Source organism: Dermacentor albipictus, unplaced genomic scaffold (genome assembly GCF_038994185.2).
Source record: "Dermacentor albipictus isolate Rhodes 1998 colony unplaced genomic scaffold, USDA_Dalb.pri_finalv2 scaffold_11, whole genome shotgun sequence".
In the NCBI taxonomy this organism is placed as follows: Eukaryota; Metazoa; Arthropoda; class Arachnida; order Ixodida; family Ixodidae; genus Dermacentor; species Dermacentor albipictus.
In genome coordinates this window covers 5,693,682-5,715,073 of record NW_027225565.1, presented here as the reverse complement: position 1 = coordinate 5,715,073, position 21,392 = coordinate 5,693,682, and the positions used below count along the sequence as shown (strand labels likewise).

General features: G+C 42.3%; 1 protein-coding gene across 6 annotated transcripts in view; it reads left to right on the top strand.

The window, feature by feature from the left end:
* Positions 1 to 21,392, top strand: part of LOC135911390 (uncharacterized) — a 149,268-nt gene that overhangs the window by 11,550 nt on the left and 116,326 nt on the right. For 4 of the 6 annotated variants that reach the window (XM_065443648.2, XM_065443646.2, XM_065443642.2 and 1 more), the window contains 2 exons: positions 7,784 to 7,938; positions 11,134 to 11,236. In XM_065443648.2, coding sequence (XP_065299720.1) covers positions 7,837 to 7,938; positions 11,134 to 11,236 — 205 coding nt within the window. In that variant the 5' untranslated portion in view covers positions 7,784 to 7,836. Of the gene's footprint in view, positions 1 to 1,455; positions 1,558 to 2,768; positions 2,885 to 7,783; positions 7,939 to 11,133; positions 11,237 to 21,392 lie in introns of those variants that run through there. The other 2 variants (XM_065443644.1, XM_065443645.2) reach the window with 2 other exon arrangements.

Sequence of the window (21,392 nt, the reverse complement as noted above, 5' to 3'; positions counted from 1 at the left end):
ACTTAAAAAACTAAGACTGTTCAGTGATGAATACTTATTGCTTACATCTTTTCAAAAAGTCATATATATTTTTTTTAAATGTCTGAGCCGTAAGCATGCAGGATCTGCATTCAAAGGTGGGTATGAACTCCCTGATATAAAGGTTTTGGCAACGAATCTAGGTAGCCCGAGGCATAAGCGTACAGTTTCCCTTTCTAAAAGTATCAGAGGTTAAATTTTGTAGGCGGTACGTCTGGAAAATAATACGCAGCCGAATTCTAATATGGGCCGAACATAGGTCTTCTATATAAGGTATTCTTTCTTAGTTCAGAACGACGGTGTGAGCAGCCGGTGGAGCATAGCTACGGCACGTTCTGCATTTGTTTTATTATGTTCAATGTGACTGCGCCAGGCGAGCTTTCCAGCGTAAATAACACCAATGTACTTGACTGCGTCAACTTGAGGAATGATTTCCTGGCGGTATTGTAGAGAAATATATATGCACCTGTGCAGGTTACGGAAGGACTAGTACAGCACTTTTACTAACATTTGGCGAAATGCGTAACCACTCCAGCCATGTCCCAATCATTCCTAAGTAATTCTACGACGACTGGTGTAGTGAGTATACATTAGTTGCAGGTGTAAGGAATGCGATATCGTTGGCATAAACATAAGCGTGTATTTCCGGAGAGAAAGTAATTGTACTCAGCAAAATATTAGATAGGGGAAAGAACGGCACCATGTGGCACACCTCTTGTCTGCTTGTGATTAGACGTCGAAGTACCGCGTTGATAATAAAATATCGATCTCTTATAAATTCATATATCCAAGCGGTCATATACTTCGAGAAATTCGTAGGCGGAAGTTTATTGAATAGAATACGATATTCTGCAGAGTCGTATGCTTTTGCTACATCTAGCGTCACCAAAGCTGCGTTTTCTCGTTTGCAGTGAGAAAGTTCAGTGCGGCTCTCTAGATCTACATGGGCGCACCATGTGGACTGCCCTGGACGAAATCCAATCTGACAAGGACTGAGAAGTGTATTATCCTGCATAAGATTTGTTATACGGCCTTGAACAATCCTTTCTATTAATTTTACGACATTCGAAGTAAGAGAAATTGGTCTTATGTTGTCTAGTTCAAGTCCAGCTGCTTTTTTCTTGATCTGCTGCGCAAAGACCGTCTCGTAGGACATCGCTAGCTCCGCTTCTTCTTTGTCCCTTGCTCACATGTATCGCACTTGCGCGTTCAACAGAAGCCGTCTTTCGGTAAGCACAGAGAGAAAAGAAGAAAACCATTTGTTGCAATGCGTTTCTTTTCACTTCCACTTTCTTGTGCGAGGCTCACTACCTTATTACACGCTATTTCATTTGTGTTATTATAGGTTTCTTTCACTTTCATCTTGGACTAGATTTTTTTTCTGTTCGTTTAGCATATTACCGCCCGGTTCGTTGCCTATTCACCACAGTGAGTTTATGCCGTTATACAAGGTATGATCATCATCATCAGTCGTGTTCACCCGCCGTTCCATCAACGACCATTCATCAGCACCGTAGTACCTACGCCAAGGTTAACAAGGTGAGTGGCGTAGCCAGCCCCTTGGGTCTTTGGATGTGAGAAACTGGCGAACCAAAAGCGCTGGCTTAGTGTCCCGTGGAGCCTTCGTCCATCTTTCCATAGTATAGCGATTTGGTCGTGGAATGGCGGTGACATTAGCCAGCTCGATATAACACGCACTCGACCCTTTGACATCGCTCCAGAGTAAACAGCCCGCAAGCGCAGGTTAGGTGGCCTGTGTCTTCCCGTATCCGGGTGCACGTTCTAAGACACGTTCTTGGCCCATGTACTAATGCTGCCTTTGCATCTCGCGCAACGAAGACACCTTTAAACTGAGACACTGGTCTCAATGAGATACTTTAGTGGTGTTTTGCGTAGTCTGGTGCATCTGCATCGAGCACTGCGCATATATCATTTCAATTTTCATCATGCCCACCTGTAGTAGCGTGGTAGGTGTCCCGCCAGGCAAACCTCTGCAGGTTGCCCTAAAGAGCCTATCTCTCTCTCTCGACCCTTTGAACATGATGCAACACGCTACACAGTGCGTTACTTGTTCAGTTTGAACCAACTAATACGCAACAAACTACTACTTGTCTGCCCTTAGTTGTTGCGATATCAGCTGCCTCCCTGTCTGCGAAGCCACTCTGACGCCTGTAGCTGGGCGGGGCTTTATTACGCCATTTCATTCCTGCTCAAAATGAAAGCGCCACGCGGCACACTTGCGGCTGCGGCGAAACTATACAGAACACGTTCCTCTAGAGTGGCCCTTCGGCCAGCGCGGAAACTGTCTCTTGCAGTGCTCGGGGGGGCGGGTCCAGTATGCGTGCACAGAGTGCGAGGTCACTTTATTCAAAGTATGGCTTTACTCAAAATGCCACGCGTTTCGCATTTTAAACCGGAATACTCGAAGCCTGCGAGCAGCGGGCTCCGTTCAGCACGAAAGAGCGTATCGGCACAAGTTGGCTTGAAGCGCCCGGAACCTGTGCGTCCTTTCGCCCTCAACGACACAGAGATACGCGCGCCCGCCCAGTCGCAGCCTAATTGCTGGTCCTTTTTCTAAAACGCGACACGGATAAAAACGCAGAACCGGCGTTCTGATGGCGCTTGAGATTTGACTCACCACTTTGGCTAAAAATTGCGCGCGCCTTCGGGAAGGCGAGGTGACTTGGCAGAACCGTGCTAGACCCCCGCTTTCATATGGCTGCGCTGCGGGCATGTGCCACGGTAGACTACGGATGCGCGACATCGAGAGATTTAGGCTTCTTCAGCTTTGACGAGTATCTGACGCGCAGCGCTTTCTTGCGCTTTTTCAGCTTGTGTGTCCCTTTAGTCGAAAATCTACGGGTCCGTAAGTTGCATTTTGTCGTTTTCCGTGCAAGCACGATCGACCGCAAGAGCTATACATACTGCCAGAAACACGTGAATTCCGACCACGCGCATGCTAGCTGGGACATCCTGCATAATTTGCGCAATAATAATTACTTTTTCAGGGTACTTCGTGCTCCATAGTGTGCATTACAGCAGGCTTGTAAATACTGTTTTCCACACGACGCTTATACTATGAAAAAAAAAAGAAAAATCACCGCCCGTGCACAAGCTAAAACGTGCGGTCCCGGTGTTTGTCGTTGGGTTAATCTCGACGGTTCATTAAACGACGGCTTGGTAGGCTGCCGGATCCTCGATACGCAGTTGCTGCTTGCGCTCGGCTGCACGAGCCTGTTCTTGTGTCCGGGCTCCAGCATCGGCGCGGCGTAGACAAGGTCGTTCCCGGTTCTGCTCGCGGCGTTGTTGACCGATAGCTGCCGGCTCCCCAGGAGTACAGTACGTATGACGCGTGGCCTGCCCATTTCGGAGCCGGTGAGAAACTGCTGCGCGCGCGCTCGGCTGCAACGGAGAGAAACGACGTCACTACTGGCGCACAGTCGCGCGCCTCTCTCGTTCTTTCTTTTTTTTTTTCGCACATGCGCATGGGGTTGCGCCGGAGGCGTTTTCGGCGTACAGGCGACGACTGACGGACCGACGGACAGACGAATCAGCTAGCCATACACAGCTTCATTGTAAAAAGTTTGCATTATTTGGGGCAGTCCCACAACGATAATCGTCATTGCTTTGCTTGCGTTTCCTTTTTTGAAAACTTCGCGCTCGCTACTTTCCGTCACGCGGATTATGCACACACCGTTCGTGACCTTGAAGTACCGGGCTCGCAGCATTAAAGGAAGGAAATGCGGGCAAAATAGGTCATGGCGATTATCGTTGTGGGACAAGATAAGCCCCAAAGGGTGCAAACTTTTTGTAAGAGTGTAGGAAGCCCCTCACCAGATTTGGCATCACAAAAGAATACAAGCGCAGTGCATAAGTAACTCAGTGGCGACATTTTCTCCAAAATCCAAAATTTATCCCATGCGTCCTTTAAATTTTCACAGCGGTGTCTGTCGTCTCTCCGGCAGAGATTACAGCACAGCTATTGCACAGGCAGAGAAGGAAAAAAAAAGACAAGGGCCTCGTGATGTAAACACATCAATTGGCGCCCTCTTCCCTGAAATGGGAGGAGCCACTTCTCTCAGTGGACTGGCAGTTGGAAAGAGTTTGTGCTGCGAGGCCGGTAGCCTTCCTCTCACTGCGCCATTGCCTCACAACATTTCATTTCTTTCTATATCTGCTATTAACAAACCATTTCTAATCATTCTTGCGGTAGAATACTTCCTGGGGCCAGTTTTACCAGCTCCAGTGTCTGACCAAATCTCTGTTGAGGCCTATGAAGGGCCCCCAAGTTAAGTAAAAAAGATACATTTTTTAAAAATCCTAATCTTTAACAATTACTATTTATGGTCTGTCTTTTAAACTGTGCCAAGTCTGGTGACAGTGACAGGATATGAAACAGACAAGTGCTTGGGTGTCTAGACACAACTATGTCGTCTCTTTTCACTATCCCCTAACTTGTGCACAAAAGCCTTAACTGTTGTGGAATGCTGCCAAATTACCCAAACCGGCACCCTACTTCCTTTTCAATGTGTGTTTAAGTTCACTTATAAATGAAGAAGTTGTAAATTTTCTTTTTTATTGATATAAATTTAATCAAGTGTGCCCCCCCACACGCTGAGTCAGTTATGGAATGCAGTAATGAGAAACGCGTTGACGCCATCATGCAGCCAATTTAAGTAAGTAATCTGGGCAGTGGATTAGGATCTTTGCCATTTGATATAGATTATGTGTGTAGTAGCAAAGAATAAGGCGAGGAAGAGCAATAAAGTCTGTCATATTGGATGTCACACACCATGCATATATTTGACAGGATACGAAACAGACACAAGTGCTTGGGTGTCTAGCCATAGCCACTGAAGTCGAAGGTGAATAACAGCCATTTCTGTTATAGAACTGCAGCGATTACACAATGGAATTGCACTGATATATGTGTGTGCTCATGAATTGATTAAACATGGTGCCACATTTCTACACTATAGCATTGTGCAATTATTATTCTGGTTAATGGTAAGTGCATACCATGCAGTTTGTTACCATATTGCCTAGACGGAAGTTCGGTGCTAACGTATCTGTAAGTGTCCTAATCGGTGCGTGTGACCACGGGAATGCTGAGATATGGTTGTGCGAGGCATGTCTTCAACATGGCTTGGCTTAAAACAGTAATTTCCCCACAAGTGAAGTGTTCTTTAAATTAAAGCACCACCAGAAGTTTTTGTTTACCCGTAATACATCTTTCGTTATTGTGCCCTCAGATTAACTACATGAAGAAAACAAACCCAGATGATTGAAATAAACAGTGGGTGTAGACGGACCGAAGTTTTCCTAATGCATTACAGGCTGCCTTAGCAATGAAAGAAAAAAACTGAATTACCTAATTTTGCTGGCAGTATTTCAACCTTTCGGATATTTCGACCAAATCTTACGATTTTGCAAGGATAAAATTAATGGGAGTTGACTTTGATGAAGAAAAACTGCGTTTTAAACTCTTTTAATGAATAATTGAGCCTATGTGACAGATAGAATACTGTTAGCCAAACGTGTCTTTGAGATGTCTTGGCTCTACGAGAAAGATGCTAAACTGGACTCCCTATTTCTCAACATTCCCATGCATACAACAGTACCACTGAACGACTTTACCTTATAGGAAAATACAAGAAACTTTTACCGTATACACACAGTGCTAAAACTCATTTTTTGGCCACATAATGAGGAGAACCAAGAACTATGGCAGTACTCACATGACATCATCTGCTAGATGCATGCGCCTGTCTTTCACTCCTTCCTCCATAGTGCCTGTTATGCTACTTTATGCAGGACAGTGGAAACTGCTATGCAATGCACTTGACACTTTATTCATCACTGTGGGAAACTATAGTACAAAAAGCTTTTGTTTTTTAAATATCCTGGCCATTGGCATATGTTCTCTGTTGAAGTTGCACTCCTGTACAAGAGACAAGAGCGATTAATGCTTCATGAACCTGGTGCATTTATGAGCACTGTGAACTGGATCTATCTCAGAGGTCATTGAAGTTTGGTTGTATGGCATTTGTCTATCTTATAAATATTAGTGGTCAGCTCTGACAGCTCACTATTGCACATGTGCCATGAGAGCACAAGCCACTGTAGGTATTCGATTATCTGGAGAAAGACTAAATGTGTACAGCGGCTTTGTATGAAAGTTCTCACAGATATCCACGTTGCAGTTTCTGGGAGGCAGTTTAGCTTATTCTTGCCAGAAGTCACATTTCTCATCTAATAAAAGTGGTGGCGCCATAGACAATACGCTGACGGTACAGTTAAACCTCGATGACTTGGATATGGCAAATTATCGAATATGTATACTAAACTAAATGTGAAAGCTTTCTTGCCAATATCAGTATTTAAGAAATATACATGCTTATAACAAATATAAGATTTTACGAAGGTATTTTTGTGTCAGATGCGACTTTGTTATAACAAGGTTTGCCTGTAAATTACAAATCAATCTGCTTTCTGGCGAATGTTCAAAAAAGTCTCTAAAAGCAATTTCAGCTTGTACTTATTTGTAACTGTGATGTCATGTACTTTTTTTTATTACAGTGATCTGCAATAGACCTGTTGGCTTACCTCGCCATATCATTAATTGCACATTTTGAGATTCACCACACTACTCCCTCGTTATGTGCATTCTAGAATCATTTGCACAGTTTGTGACATTGTAGTGTTCCTTCTTATGTTTTCCATGTATCGGAGAGTAAAGTCGGTAGCATTGAGTGGCAAATGACCGATGACCATTTTCATTGCCCTCCTTGGTAAATAATTTAATACAGAAGGTTTGACCAACGTTTACTAGATTTTGCTAAAATCTGATCTGTCATGGGATGATGCCTAATAAAATCAGAGGTGGCTTTACCATTTGTGTCCTCATTTTGCATTGTGTTCGCATATACTAGGCCTTTGATGTTGAGAAAATAGTCCTCATAGACCTGCTTTGTTCAATAAATCTATACATCACCAACTTCAGCAGCAGTACATATGGATATGTCCTCAAAATATGTCCTAGGTTACGTCCCATATGGTCTGAAAAATGGTGTGCACTCTTCAGTGCTGTTTGACACATTGGAGTTCTGCACACCATGCTGCCACATCATACGAAGATTCACGTCATGCAGAGGTAGCGTCCAACCCATTAGAGAGAAGCAAGTCTTGGATTCCGCTCGCATATTTGAGCACTTAGCTCTTCACATACCGCTGTTTCCGTTGATGACATGTGTATTGCTCGGACATTACAGGTAGGACTACGAGAATATGTTTATAAAGTGACGCTTTCTTCAACTTCAACTTTGCAATTGTCTGCTGTCTTGCATGATACTGTACTATATCTTGAAGCGGTGGAGTTGTGTGTATGCTGTCTTACACAGCGTGCAGTATGGAGTTAAGTAATGTCATAGTAATGGTGTCTATACATAGTGTTATATAGCAGTAGTTGTGGTGAATGTGGGCTCTATATATCCGCTTATCTGAATACGTGGGTCATGGACATGTGGCTAGGATACTCGGAAATGTGGCAGGATTCACCTATGACCCGGCCCTCCGTGGGTAGTGCAGCCTGTGTACTCATTGCCAATTTACTCTTTGCATAGCATTTATCCCCACAGTGCACGGGATTTGCGCAACTTTTTTTTTTACACAGCATGAGCTCATTTGATCTCGCGATATAATCGTGGAGAGGATGACCTTATGTGGTCCATCTTTGAACAGGACTTAATTTTTTCTTGCCTTGCAGGTGCTGGTGATTGATCGGGAGCATTTGGAATAGTGGGCATTGGCATACTAGCCATGGAGAACAAGTCGACTGCTAGTCAGTCTATTACGGTGCGCTACAATTCACCCGACTGCATGAGGATGATGCTGGAGATGCAGATGAAGCGTCGTCGACAGGTGTGTAGGTGCAGAGCATGATGCCGAGTTACATCTGCACGTTTCTAGGTATGCGTGGATATGCAGAAAATTTTGCACATAGTGTGGAGCGCTGCACAATCTGATCACTAATCACTGATTCCATAGTGTGGCTAAAGAGAAGCCAGGTATGAAGTAATTTGATGAAGGCTTACCTCAACACAGCATCTATAAAGCACTAGCCAGTTGTTTCTGGTTTCATCATTACCAACTAACTTTGCTGCAGAACTATGAGGCTCATTGCAGGTAATTTCAATCTGGGGCCCCGCTCTTGATCACTTTGCTAGCTTCACTACAGTTTCTTTTATGAGCCAGTCGAAGAAGACACAAGCTCATAAAGCAAATGTGGAGGCGAATAACATGTAGAGAATAGAGTCTCTATTTTCACATGGAAGAAGTAATTTAGACATTTGCTACAGGATAACACTTCTAGCTGGCTTCTCAGTAGCGCATGTTTTTTTCATCTTAATGACAGTCTCACAGCCTTCTACCTAGCTGCCTGATAAGACACGTCATTCCAGGCCATCATTTTTTTTAAACATTTGCTAGCCGCATAGCAGTGAGGGCATTCGCTGATGTTCATGGGCAAGTTTCACTGTGACCCTATTGCAGCAAAATAGATTAGTGAATGGTAGCCAGGAAATAGCACCAACCCCATAAAGTACCCGTGACACTGTTCGTGTCACACAGCGCAAACACATATGCGACATATGCTTTGGCACTTGATACGCTATGGCACTCTACGTGTGACACTGCACATTGTCGTATGTTATGACTAGGGACTGGATGTTTAGGCACTAGAAATTATTGTTCGTGCCTGTAACAGGTACTAAAGCTGCTTTTTAAGGCATATATTGGTGCCAATCACTGTCCTTTAGGCATGTGTAGGCTCAGCTAATAACTTCTGCTGTGCATCTGAGGATAAATTATAATTTTCCAAGAACCACAGGTCACTGAACCCCTGTTTTATGAAATTCATTTTGTTTTATGATTAAAATGGAATGACACAGGTTGCATCAATTTGAAGCTTTATCTAAAATACATTGTATATAAATATATAAAATACACCAGGGGAAAGCCGTGAAAGCAGTGACAAGCACCATCCCAATATATTGAAGTTCCATGTTCTGCCTTTTTTCACTGAGTAGTAGTTTCAGTGGAGAAAAAAAATGCTCAACATTCACTGAAGTTAGGTGCACATAGTTGTACTTGGGACTTCTACTTTGGAACATTTGAGGATCCGGTTCCCTTTAAAACTGCAGAATGTTGGTTTGTCAGAACCTTTGGCATTTTTTTCAGTACCGAAAAACTTGGATTTTGGTCTGGCACAGATTGAAGTTTTGAGCTAATTTTACCAGCAACAGATTCATTGGGAATGGTGGTAAGCGGTTTGTAAATGTCTGAAATGAGCCCCACACTCAGGGTCAAAGTTGCGCTTAAAAACTGACTTTGTGCAGTGCAAGTGTACAGGACATGGAGGAACACAAATCTCTGCACAGCGCCCATCTATGTCGTTTGCGTTCCTTCATGCACTGTATATTCGTGCTGCAGAAATTCTGTATTTAAGAACAATGTACAAACAAGCCTGTGAAATAATTCTTTTGGGATTGAGTTGCGCCTGAGCATTCAAGTTTCTATATGATTTCCTCTAAAAAGGTGAAGTGAGCGCACAAGTACACCGAGTCATATTCAAGTGTATCGTTGCGTAGAGCAGTCTTTAACCCCATTCAGAGCAATACTCTATACTCTGCTGCAAAGCGGGTAATAACAACCTCTGCACCAGGAAAGTGTTTCTGTTTGTAATTGGCTGCCTTTAGCAAAGTTCCCTAGTGGGTTATTACTGTATAAACAAAACTCTTCCCTAGGAGAAAAGATGGAGAAAAGTATTTTAGGCCCTGAAAATCCAATATCAGCACAGATGGGTATTAAGCATATATAGGCACGATAAAAGTGCTACTAAAATGTTTCTAGGCCCATAGTTCTGGCATATATGTCAGATAGGCACAATAATGATGTAAGGAAAAAAATAGGCATTTTGCCTAGTGTCCAGGTTTCCAGTTATGACACTGTGTCTTCAATCGACACTACTAGTAGCTGAAGGTTCACGTTATCCCTAGAAGTAGGGAATCTGTCGCACTATAATGCAAAACTTCGCTCTCTCTTTGAAGGACTTGAAGGAGATATGAGTGAAACAATGTCTGCAGAAAGGGGAAATAAATTTATTTGTACATGTTTATGAATGGAGAACAGGCTGAAGAAAACTGTTATTTTTTCTGAGCTGCCCCTTAGAAAAGCTTAAAGGCAGTTTCCAGAGCCTCCTTGTCTTTGTTTACAGCTCCCAACTAATGCGGTGCGGTAGCTTGGTGGCTATGGCATTGCGTTACTGGGCACAAGGGCATGGGTTCAATTCCCTGCCCTGGTGGCTGCACTTTAATGGGGGCAAAACCCAAAAACGCTCATGTACTTAAATTTAGGTGCACTTTAAGAGCTTGAGTTTGTCAAAATTTTTCTGGAGCACCCCACTATGGCCCTTGTCATGGCCATGTGGTTTTGGGGTGTAGAACCTCGCAATTTATCTTTAAAATGGCTCCCAACTTTGTCTATGACAGTGACAGCCCTTCATGGTGCCTCTGCTAATGACATACAATGCCACATTTCTTTATATTTGTGCCCCGTGTCTTCTCACCTTTCCCAAATATTGAGACCAAGTCCCATTTGTAAGGCACCCACCACGTTCCTAATTTTACATGTCTGTCATACATGCCTGCAAACATTCCATAATTCAAGAAAGTTTACAAATTGCAGGATTGGTGTCCATTTTTACAAACATTTTGACAAGCTTTATGAAAGCTCATTTTCTTTGCGACAAAATTTTGCATAATTCATCTCCAATTACGGCCAGATGGTGGAAGGACACCAGAGGGGCACCTGCTTCGAACAAGTTTACTCACTGAAATTCTATTGTCCACACTGGCACAAACAAATGTTGCTGGGGTTGTTGACTCGCATCTATTATGGTGTTATATGGAATGCAAAACAATGTGAAGACCAGGACAGCTACACTCTGGCAAATGTGGGGGGGAAAATGGGTTTGATGTAGCTTGCTTTCCTGCATTAAATTTTGATCTAGTGTGATTTATGCATGTCAACCGGATGCCGTATGTGTGTGCCATGCAGCTTGCACTAAAGGCTACTTCGACAGCAAGTGCAAGGCCTTCATCTGAGACGGGTGATTCTCAGAAGTCGCCCAAGACACCATTGGCAATATACAGGCCACCCGGTGAGTTAGTAACCCCCATCTATCACGTTACTTCCTCACTGGTAGGCATCAGTTTTCATCAAATGAGGTATTAGATCCCTTCACCTGCACGTGAGCATATAGGTATGTGGTTGCCTAGGAAAAATTTCCATACAAATATTTTATTGGTTGCTGCAGGTTTCATCCTTTCGGATTATGAAACCATAAACCTGATAGACCTATAAAGCACATAGCCTTTATTGTTCTATTGCATAATGCAAGAAACCTGATATCCTAATAAATCTGATAGCCTGTATTGGTCTATAGTATAATAGACCAGACACACTGGCAAAACTGGTAGCTTGTATTGGTCTATTGAATTTTTATATAAACCCAGTACACTGATGGCCTGTGTTGGTCTATTAGCCTACAAATGAACTGGTGTAGAAGGAGCACTGTGTACCAAAGCAGTGTGTTCTACAAAGGTGCAGTAATGGTTCATTCTAAACAAAAGCTTTTTGGGCGAGCCCTCCCAAACTTTGCTGATCATCGTGGCTGCTGCTGCTTTGATGCATAGCTCACGCACAGGACGGCACTCGCGCAATGGATCGTGGTCTTTATACAGCCCCACCTTTAACTACCCCTACCAATGATACATACTACCGTACTGTACTACCCCGGTACGGACACATTCTACGCCATCACACTAATAAAAAGGTGGAGCTGCCTACATTGTGTACGTACCAACACAGGATAATGTGCCGCAGATCATGTCAGCGTGGGTTTCCGCCAGCAGAATTGGATGCAATGCTTTTCTTGCTTGGACAATACTGCACTTATTGTATCCGATTTTGGCACCTAAAGCCTTAAACTTTTTGCATTGTTATGCCTGGAATAAGCTTAGAGTGCTTGTGTATGCCTTTAGTACAATGGTGGCCATTTCATCCCATTGTCCTGGCTTAGCAGAAGTTAATAGAGTATACACTCGAGGAAACTACTCTCTTAGCTCGGCGTAGAAGTAGCTGCCTTGTGTTGTATTGAAGCATCTATAAAAAATCTTGGTATTATAGCATTTAATCAGCGAATAAATGATATGGTCTATTGCAGCATTGTTGTGTAAAATTGTCTTTGATTTGTTCTGTAGATAGTTGAGCTTAATGAAAACATGTGCTATGTATAATTGATGCTTGAAAGCCTCATGGTAGTCATTCAAAATGCATATAAAATTTAACTCCAAATTTCAGAGTGTGTCTGTGTTTGTGTGCAACCCTAAATATGAATACACTCGGAGTACACTTGGCGCTCTTTTCATGAAAACTTCAGTATGTGTCGGAATGATTTTCCTTGCAGAATTTAATGGTCCTATTTACCATATTCTATTCATGAGCACCTTAGTCTGTGTCAGAATAATTTGCATTGCAGAATTTCATTGTTTTATTTCACATGGCGCCATGTTAAAACCTGAATGTAATTGTTCACTATGCATAATTGTGTCAGTGCATCATTACGGCGATTGTGCCATCAAATTTCCATTAATATCCAGGTTTATTTTCATGACGTATCTATGAAAAATGTTTATACTTCAAATGTAGCTGATTGTTATAAGAAATAATGCTACATGTGGTGTAGGTATATCCTATACCTTCGCTGTGTCTGAATTCCTTTCTCTATGCTGCAAGCCATTGCACATACAGCCTTCGTTTCGCTCTCAAGCACAAAATAGCCCATTGGGTATGCGAAAGAAGGAAGCTACAACAGTTGAAGGAATTGTTAAAGGCAGCAGGTGTAAGGTGATCTTGTTGCTATCTCTACGCAGCAGAGAGTGCATGTGTGTTTTGCTGTTAAGTGTGGTACAGAGCAGAGGAGGTCTGACAATCAGCCGTGATTTTCCTGTGTGATTGAGCAGAGAAGCCTCAAAGCATTTTTTCAGAATCATGATTACCCAAATAGAGAAGTACAACTTGTAAGGTCAAAGCAATCAGAGCTGTATTGCAGAGCGGTACAACGCAATCGTAAGTTTTTGTATTATACAGTAGGGTCAACGATTGGAGTGGACGAGTATTCAAAACATTAAATTAGCAAATATTACCATATTTGAGTTGGTTTTTCAATCAAATAATCACTATTCGTAAATATGAATATTTTTCTTGTAGTTGACGAATACTTCATACTAGCTACTCCGTGATAAATTTCATACTGATGGGAGAGTGTGAATATTCGAAACTTTTGAGTGGCAAATCAATGTTTTTCTCTTCGATTTGGTTCTCAAATGAAATAGCCATTATTTGTGCAAGTCCTTGAGTCTAATAGTCACCAGTTGCAAATACGAATATTTCTACAGAACTTTTCAAAAACTTTATGTCAAAGAGTGTACGTAATCAACCATGAAATTGAAGGAAAGATTAAATTTTTTTCATCCCATTGACGTAACGTATATTGAGCTAGAGCATGTTGTATCACTTAGTCAGCCAGATTTCTCTGGCTACATGAATACTTGCAACAAGCTATGTGGCCCGGCATTCGTCAGTTGGTATTGTTCGGTACCATCTATAGAAGCAGCACCAGTGTCCTCTCATCGGAAGCGCATTATATCTGAATACGTTTCATTGCCGCATACTTTGTCTGCCGCAACAATTTGAACTAGAGAAAAAAAAGTATTTTTTTGTTGCCAGCTTTTCTTGCGTTAGCGTGAGGGAAACAACCTATCATGCATGAAACACAAACATACAAGAGTGTACAGGTTGCTGTTTCCGCAGACAACACGCATGATGATCACCACGGTATACCCAGATATTATTTGGTCCCACTAGGTTACCTGTTTGTTCCCTGAAGTTGGGATGAACCTACTTAATTGTTTCTAATGCTCCTTTTAAGCGTTTAATGAAGCATGCTTTATAAGGTGCAGCATTATCACATAAACTTCATGTTGTTGTGAATACCAACATGTTGAAATTGTTTGATATTAGTGGTGGGGATGCTGTACATTATTATCAAACTATTCCAAAAGTAATCGATAAGGTTCCATTTTTTTCTGCCACTATTTAATGCATATTTGGTTTGATCTCGAACACTGCTATGCGCACACCCCTATGTACTGGCGGCCACAGCAGACTTAAAACATCAGAAGGTACGTACTAGAGCACACTGTATGTCACCCGGGGGGCCAGACTTTCCAGCTAAACAACTATCATTCACACTCACCATTGAGTCCCGAATGTGCCGAAAAAATCCGAGGACACCCAAGCATTTCTTACTAGTTGTGAATGAGAAAGCTATAGTCTCCAGTTGAACGCCGCTGAACAGTCCTTTGAGTTTTGCGCTGTGAGTTGTGTACCCTAGTGCTACGTGCTGCCCAAATCAGCAAGCAGCAGCAGCCTGTGTTGCTGATGCCACATGCCACCGACGTTCTGCGCGATGAGAGAACTAGGAAGCAGTAGCGGCCGGCAAGGCTGACAAGTGCACACAGCAGCTAAGCCCATTCGGGGTGAGAGAGAGAGAAAGATCCAGACCGCGCGCCGGCTTGCCAGAGTGAGGGTGCGATTTCGCTGCTATATATGATGGATGTCAGCCTTTTCGCTCAATGCGCGATTTGACACTTGCACATCAATATATAAGCTGTTTAAAATCGAGTTTGATGAAAACTTGTCTGGTCGGGATTGCTCATAGTCAAACATTAAATGGCGTCAGCCATAAACAGAAAAGCAGTTGTTTTCTTTACTTTTTTATGTTTGTTTTTAGCGTCTGTTTTACCTTTTTTGACTATATAAACTGTTTATTTGCTCAAACCAAACCCTTGGCTTTGGGAGGGCCACATTTCTGTAAAGCATTATTATTATTGTTAATGCTCATGCATGCTTTTAATAAACAACACTTCATAATCTGCAATGTAGTAACAGGAACTTGAAGTGGTCAACAAGCAGTGATGAAGAAAGGCTGCAGCCAGTGTTTCGACAAAAGTGCATGCTCATTTATATCAGCGCAAGAAACTGCTGTACCTTTGCGAGGGTTTCTGTAGCTAGCTCCCGCCCAGCTGTGAGAAGCATCAGTGAGTATCAAAGGAGTGAGGCGAGGGCTAGCTTGGTGAGAGAACTGCAGGAATGATTCAGAAGAGAACTGCGCTGCAAAGAGCAGTCCGGGTTGGTGCAGCTGCATCTTGAGCAACGTTGGCAGGCAATGAAAGAAAGAAAAAATAAACTACAAAGAAAACAAAAATTACATTGCGTGTAATCAAGTGTTCTGAATATGCCCAGTCTAAATAAACCATTGAGTCCAGGTAGATTTTTCAATGGGGCCCAACTGGTTCCAACTGGACATTGTAAGAGGGCCAAGTTCCAATTGGGCTTAATGCAAAGTTCAGTTGGTTCATATTGGGCATCATGAGAAGTGCAGTTGGTACCAGTTGGACATCACCCCAGCAAACCACAAATATCCATTGGACATGCCAACAAAAGACCAAATATCCAAGACATTTAACGACGTCTAGTTCACACCTATAATATGTTCCCCTAGTACGTGGCAGTCAACGGTCATCCAAAGGACGTCGAATGTCTGTGATTTTAACATCTCTTGCACATCCAAAGCTTTCGCACATTGATCGTACATTGTGCATTGTGACTAGATGTACACATCATGCCGCAGAAATACAAGCAAATTGTCTCTGATGTCTAACAGTGAGATGCTCGGAGAGGAAAAATTGCGCTGTTGTCTGTGCCAGCATTTAAGCAGGAATCCCAATCGTGCATGTTTGAGAGTTCGAGAGGGAGTCTGTGTTTTCAAAATGTGAAATGTCCATCTGTTCATTTTGAAAAGATTCAAGTTGATGTATTAAAGTCCAGAATTTCAATTATGACTGCATTTACTTTTTGTAACGTGGTTATGAGTGGCAATTCCGCATGACTTATGCAAGCACTGCTAAACACCGCATGTCAAAAGGCAAAACTTTCGGTTTTGGTTACGTGATTTGTTTTGCGTGCATAAATACTTCCTTCTTCAGGTATATCTATCAGTACACTGTTAAAGGTATGTAATCTTTAACTTTCTCATATATTTGGACAGATTATAAAGAAAAACGAAGCTTGAACTCGCAATATCTTCCACTTCACATCACCACGGATATCAGCATGCGCCTCCACGAAAGTATATGCAAGTGCAGCGTAATTTACCATGCGCAAGCAGCATGTGTGCTTCAATCTTGTGTCTTTTCGACTTTTGTTCGGTTGACCAGGGCCCAAGTATGTGTATACGAGGGAGGACTGTCAGTTGCTTACTAAAATTTAGAGCTCTGCTTCTGACTGCTATTTGTGGTAAGCTTGTTCGCCTTGCAGAGTGCTTATGGAAATGGCCTGAGGGCAACATTTTGTTAGTTCATTTTCAGACATGTTTGTATTGCTTGGTTTTTAACGGTCCCCATCATGTGTCAGAGATATTTCTTATTTGCTGTGCTTATCTGTAAGTCTGGAATCGTTATGTTTTTGGCACTTTCCTGGTGTGAGAAGCTGCCTGAGCAAGTTGCTTATCAAGATGAACATTCCATCTCAGGATTCCGCTTGTGCTGATTTTCTTTGAGTATATATTTTTAAAGATAGCTAGAAAGTACTACTGGCTTTCTATCTTGAATCTCATGGCTCGAGAAGCAGGTGCTGGCATGCAGGGCATACCCTTTTGGTCATTCATTAGTATGTGCTATTATTACCTCTTACTAATCAGTTTTAATCTTTTAAATATAACCATGGCATCGTGACTGCTAGCCATTTTTTGAGTGTTAACACCCTTTTCTCATTAGTTTTGTTTTTGGTTTTTTTTTTTTCGATTCAATGTTCAAGAATTTTTTTATTGAAGTTCTTTTTTTTTTTCAAGATCCACATTTAATCTGTTTTTATACAGCTAGAACTTGCAATGAATATTTTCATACACGTGCCTAACTGGGTGCCAATAATTTTTGCAATATAGCTTGATCAATTGTGTAAATAAATAGTAACGTTGCTAGACTTTTGGAGACTCACTTTTGTGCTTTACTTACTGCCTACTGAACTCTCCTTTTTCTTGTAGCCATTGCAGGATTTGTAATAAATCATAATGATAAAACTACAGATGTACGATTTTGTGAGCCCACTTTTCATTTTGCTGAGTGCTAAGACTATACATAAAAGTTTGCCTTAACACCAACGGTTGTGTGTTCGACTCCCACCACAGGTTGAGGGTTCCACTCAGCCTTCACAATATCAATTGGAATCCTACTTAAAGATATGGCTGGTTTGCACATATGTCCAAGTGGTTTTGACTCCCTCCAATGGTTGTGGGTTCCAGTCTTGACCTTCACAATGTCAATTGGAATCCTACTTGAACATATGGCTGACTTGCCCATATCTACAAGTGGTTTCGACTCCAACCAAAGGTTCGTCGGTTAGAATGCCTTAATTTACTATATCTTAATGTACTGTGCCTTAATTCGCTTCACCCTATTTAACACAATGATTGAGGGTTCTAGCTCTAATTTTGGTGCCATTGAATTTTGGTGCCATAACGCCGGATATTAGATTTTTCTACCCATGAGCTATCTAAGGGTTTCGCTAATAAGAAGAAAGATACCTCATGAGTGTTGCAATTTATATTCTGACATTTGCGCGTTAACAAAACATTTCAAACAAGGTCACCAGCTACTTGCCGACAATGGTGATAACTGTGGCATTAGTGTGCCTCAGCCGATGTACCACTGAGGAGAAATTAAATGCGACCAGCGGAGCCTGTTGCCGAAGGACAACTAAACGTACAATGCAGGTAGTTGGCTAGTCATTGTGCACATGCGTGGGCATGTGGTTCTCACGCAGAGCTCAGCGCCGGTCACCCTACTGTGGTACACGTCGCCTGCTTTTTGTCCTAAAGTTGTTTTCTCATCTCTCCACAGCAGTGCCATTCCCACCTGGCAGTGCACTGTTATGGTGGTTAGCACGGTTGCCACATCTGTAGCGTAATATAGCTGGCACACAACCTGTTTCCTAACATGCGTTACTTTGCTTTTGTTACCACTATCAAAGCTGCCAGTATCTAATTGTAATTTGAATAGCACCAAACATGTATTACACTAACAGAGCATAACAACAGGGCTAGCCACCTTAACAGTAATCACAGTAATAGGAATGGCACTGCAATGACCAGGTGAGGATACAAGCTTCAAAGAAAATACAGGCAATGTAATCGCACTAGGACTAGCAGTCCCACATTCTACATCGAAACCACATGTCTGTGCTTGTGTACAGTGATGGCTGGCCGATGCCACACACTGTGTTTTCAGCTATGCTTCAGCCACACGCTCTTCTGTTCGCATTTCATTTGCATTCGACAGTATATCTGCTGGGGCACTTGCAGGTAAGCAGCTCATTATAGCGTGAACAGGAAAGATCCATTAGATGTTCTGTTGGCCTCCTGCATCCTTAAAAGGAATGTCTATTGGATGTCGCTTATGTCCAGCTGCGACATCCTTTCAACGCTACAACAACATGATCTGTATGAGACTTGGGTTACCCATAGTACGTACTTGTAGTGCTGTTTGGAGAAATATAGATATCTATAGAATGTGCGCAATGTCTAAAACATGATGTTCTATGGACATCTATGGGACATAAATGGTTCACTGGGACTCGAGCTTGGTGTGCCAGTTGGTCTCAACTGGACTCGGTTGGAAGTCACTTGATGAATAATCTGATGAAACAACGAAATAGTACCTAATAATAATAGGAGAATTACAATGTTAGTTTTCAAGTAAATGATCTTTATATTTTGGTGTGGTGATTGTAGAGAAGCATTTAGCTTTCTGTCAAGTTATAAATCTTTCTTGAAATTTTACCCATTTCTCGTGAATCGCTGGCACCACTTGGTCAACAAACTATCGTTTACATATATACCACCTGATATCTCTTGTATATACTGAAATGGTGAATGTTGGCTATGTCACCGAAGAGAACAGCCGTAGTGTGCTCTTGCGTTAGTATACTTCTGAAAAGGATTTTCAAGTATAATGATTTCATGTCAAGGTGAGGGCCCTCCTACATTATCTTTTTTTCTTTGCTTTGCTTTTCATGCTAATCCCACTGAGTCCAATTCAGAGACCAACTCGGTCCAATTGTGCTAAAGACATTACAATTTGTCCAATTGGACCTGTTGGATTTTCCCAATAGGAGTCCCAAAACGTAATAGGAAATATCCACTTGGTTTTAATTAGAAATTTCCAAGTTGTTTAAGCAATTTTTTTTTCACTGCGCATTGAACATAATTTTACCTTGAAATAAGAAATAAGCAGTAATAAGCTGTTGGCAGTTGGAGCTCCACACACAGCCTCCTGTATTTTGTCAATGCCAGTTCACTGGTGACACAAAAACTGGGGAGTCACTGAGAGGGTGCCACTTTCTAGTAGTTGGTCACACTTTTTGGGGGACATTGTTAGGGTCATGTCAACTATCATTTATCACACATGATTGCATGCCATGCAATCAGCTGGCACTGACTGGCATGGAGCAGCAGCAGCAGTGCCCAGCTAAAGTTGCCCATGCTCTTGCAACAACAGGGGAATAGTTACTGGGAATGTGGTGCTGCCACAGTGGTCCGCTGGCTCCCATGCATTGCAGAGTAACCGGGCAGGCTTTGAAAAATAATAGGTAGTATAGAAAAGTTTCAAGACTGGCTCTGTTTGAAGAAAATAATTCATTTATGTGCATTCAGACACCGTGACGTTTGAAATAATTCCCTTGTGCAGTATTGCAGTGCTTCCAGCATTCCTTAATGGGGGTGAAATACAAGAACAGCTGTTTACAGTTCATTGGGCACACATTAAAAACCCCAGGTGGTCAAACGTAATAAGTCTCCCACTACTGCATGCCTCATTATCATATCATGGTTTTGGCATATAAAACCCCAGAATTAAATTTTTTTCCAGCATTCCTGCCACTTGGCGAATATGTCCTAGGAGTCTCTTTTCTGGAACGAGTTGAGCATCCTTCACTGATTCAATCTTTGAGTTGTTTTGTGTGAAATGGCAACGTTTCAGGTGGGTTTTTAATATTAGAAAAAAATTGAAATAGAAAGAGCCAAATCTGACGAGTCGGGTAAAAACCATGCTGTTCCTGACGAGAAACTTGTGTGCGCGGATTGATTTCTAATGGTGCATTGTCGTAAAGCACCCTGCCCCTAGTGCACCGCAGATCGGGCCGTGTCCCCCAAACCGCCTTTCTCAGATGCCTCCGAATTGGCAGTAAAAGTCGCTCTTGAAAGTCAGGTCATTTGAGATGAATTCCTGGTGCATAGTACCAAAGACGACGATAAGCATGCACTTTTTGTCGAGCTGTGGACATCCCTAGCCTCTTTTCATTCGCGGAGACATTGAGCTATTCCATTGCAATGACTTGCTTTTACTCTGCGTCAACCTCTACACCTAAGTTTCGTCAGGACTTATGATCCTTTATGTGAAATGATCATTCGTCAGGTTTCACCCCCACTTATTTTGCTTTGTTAAAATTAAGGTAACAACGAAGCTCTAAGGTCATAATTTTTAAACGATTGCTTAAATCAAGCATGAATTGCAGGAGAGTTCTCGGCTTGTACTGGAAAAAAGACTTCAAGGACATATTTGCAAAGTTGCAAGAACGCTGAGAGCACTGTTTTGCTGTACAAGGCGACTACATCCAAGGTGACACTGTCTGAATGCACATGAAGAAAGCACTTTCTTCACGACAGAATAATTCTTGAAACTTCTTGATACCACCTTGAGTAGGAGCCTATGCGTCACACTATCATCAGTGGAGCCAGTTTTCTATACCTCATTCTTTTACAGGAACCTAGAAGATGGAATGTGCAGTATGATTGTAATTTGTTACTAAAAAAACATAAATAACGCCTCTTGGTTCTGCTTTCTCTTGCAACTCTTGCACCTTTGTATGATGTAGCCTGCTACTGTTGCCACAATTGTACTCCCCCATTTGTTTCCTGTTTAGGAGTTCCCCCCGACAGTTTTTACTTCGGGAGCTCCGATTGTGCAATTATACCTACTTTTTGTTTGTTTGTTTGTACCTCCTGAGGAAAATAAATTCAACTTCAACTCATTACACAGTCGGGGCAACATCGGAGAGTTTATTGGCTAACTGCTGGCTCCTAAGCTCATGTTCTACATGATGCCTGTGGTTGAAAGGATGTTTCACATCTGCCACCA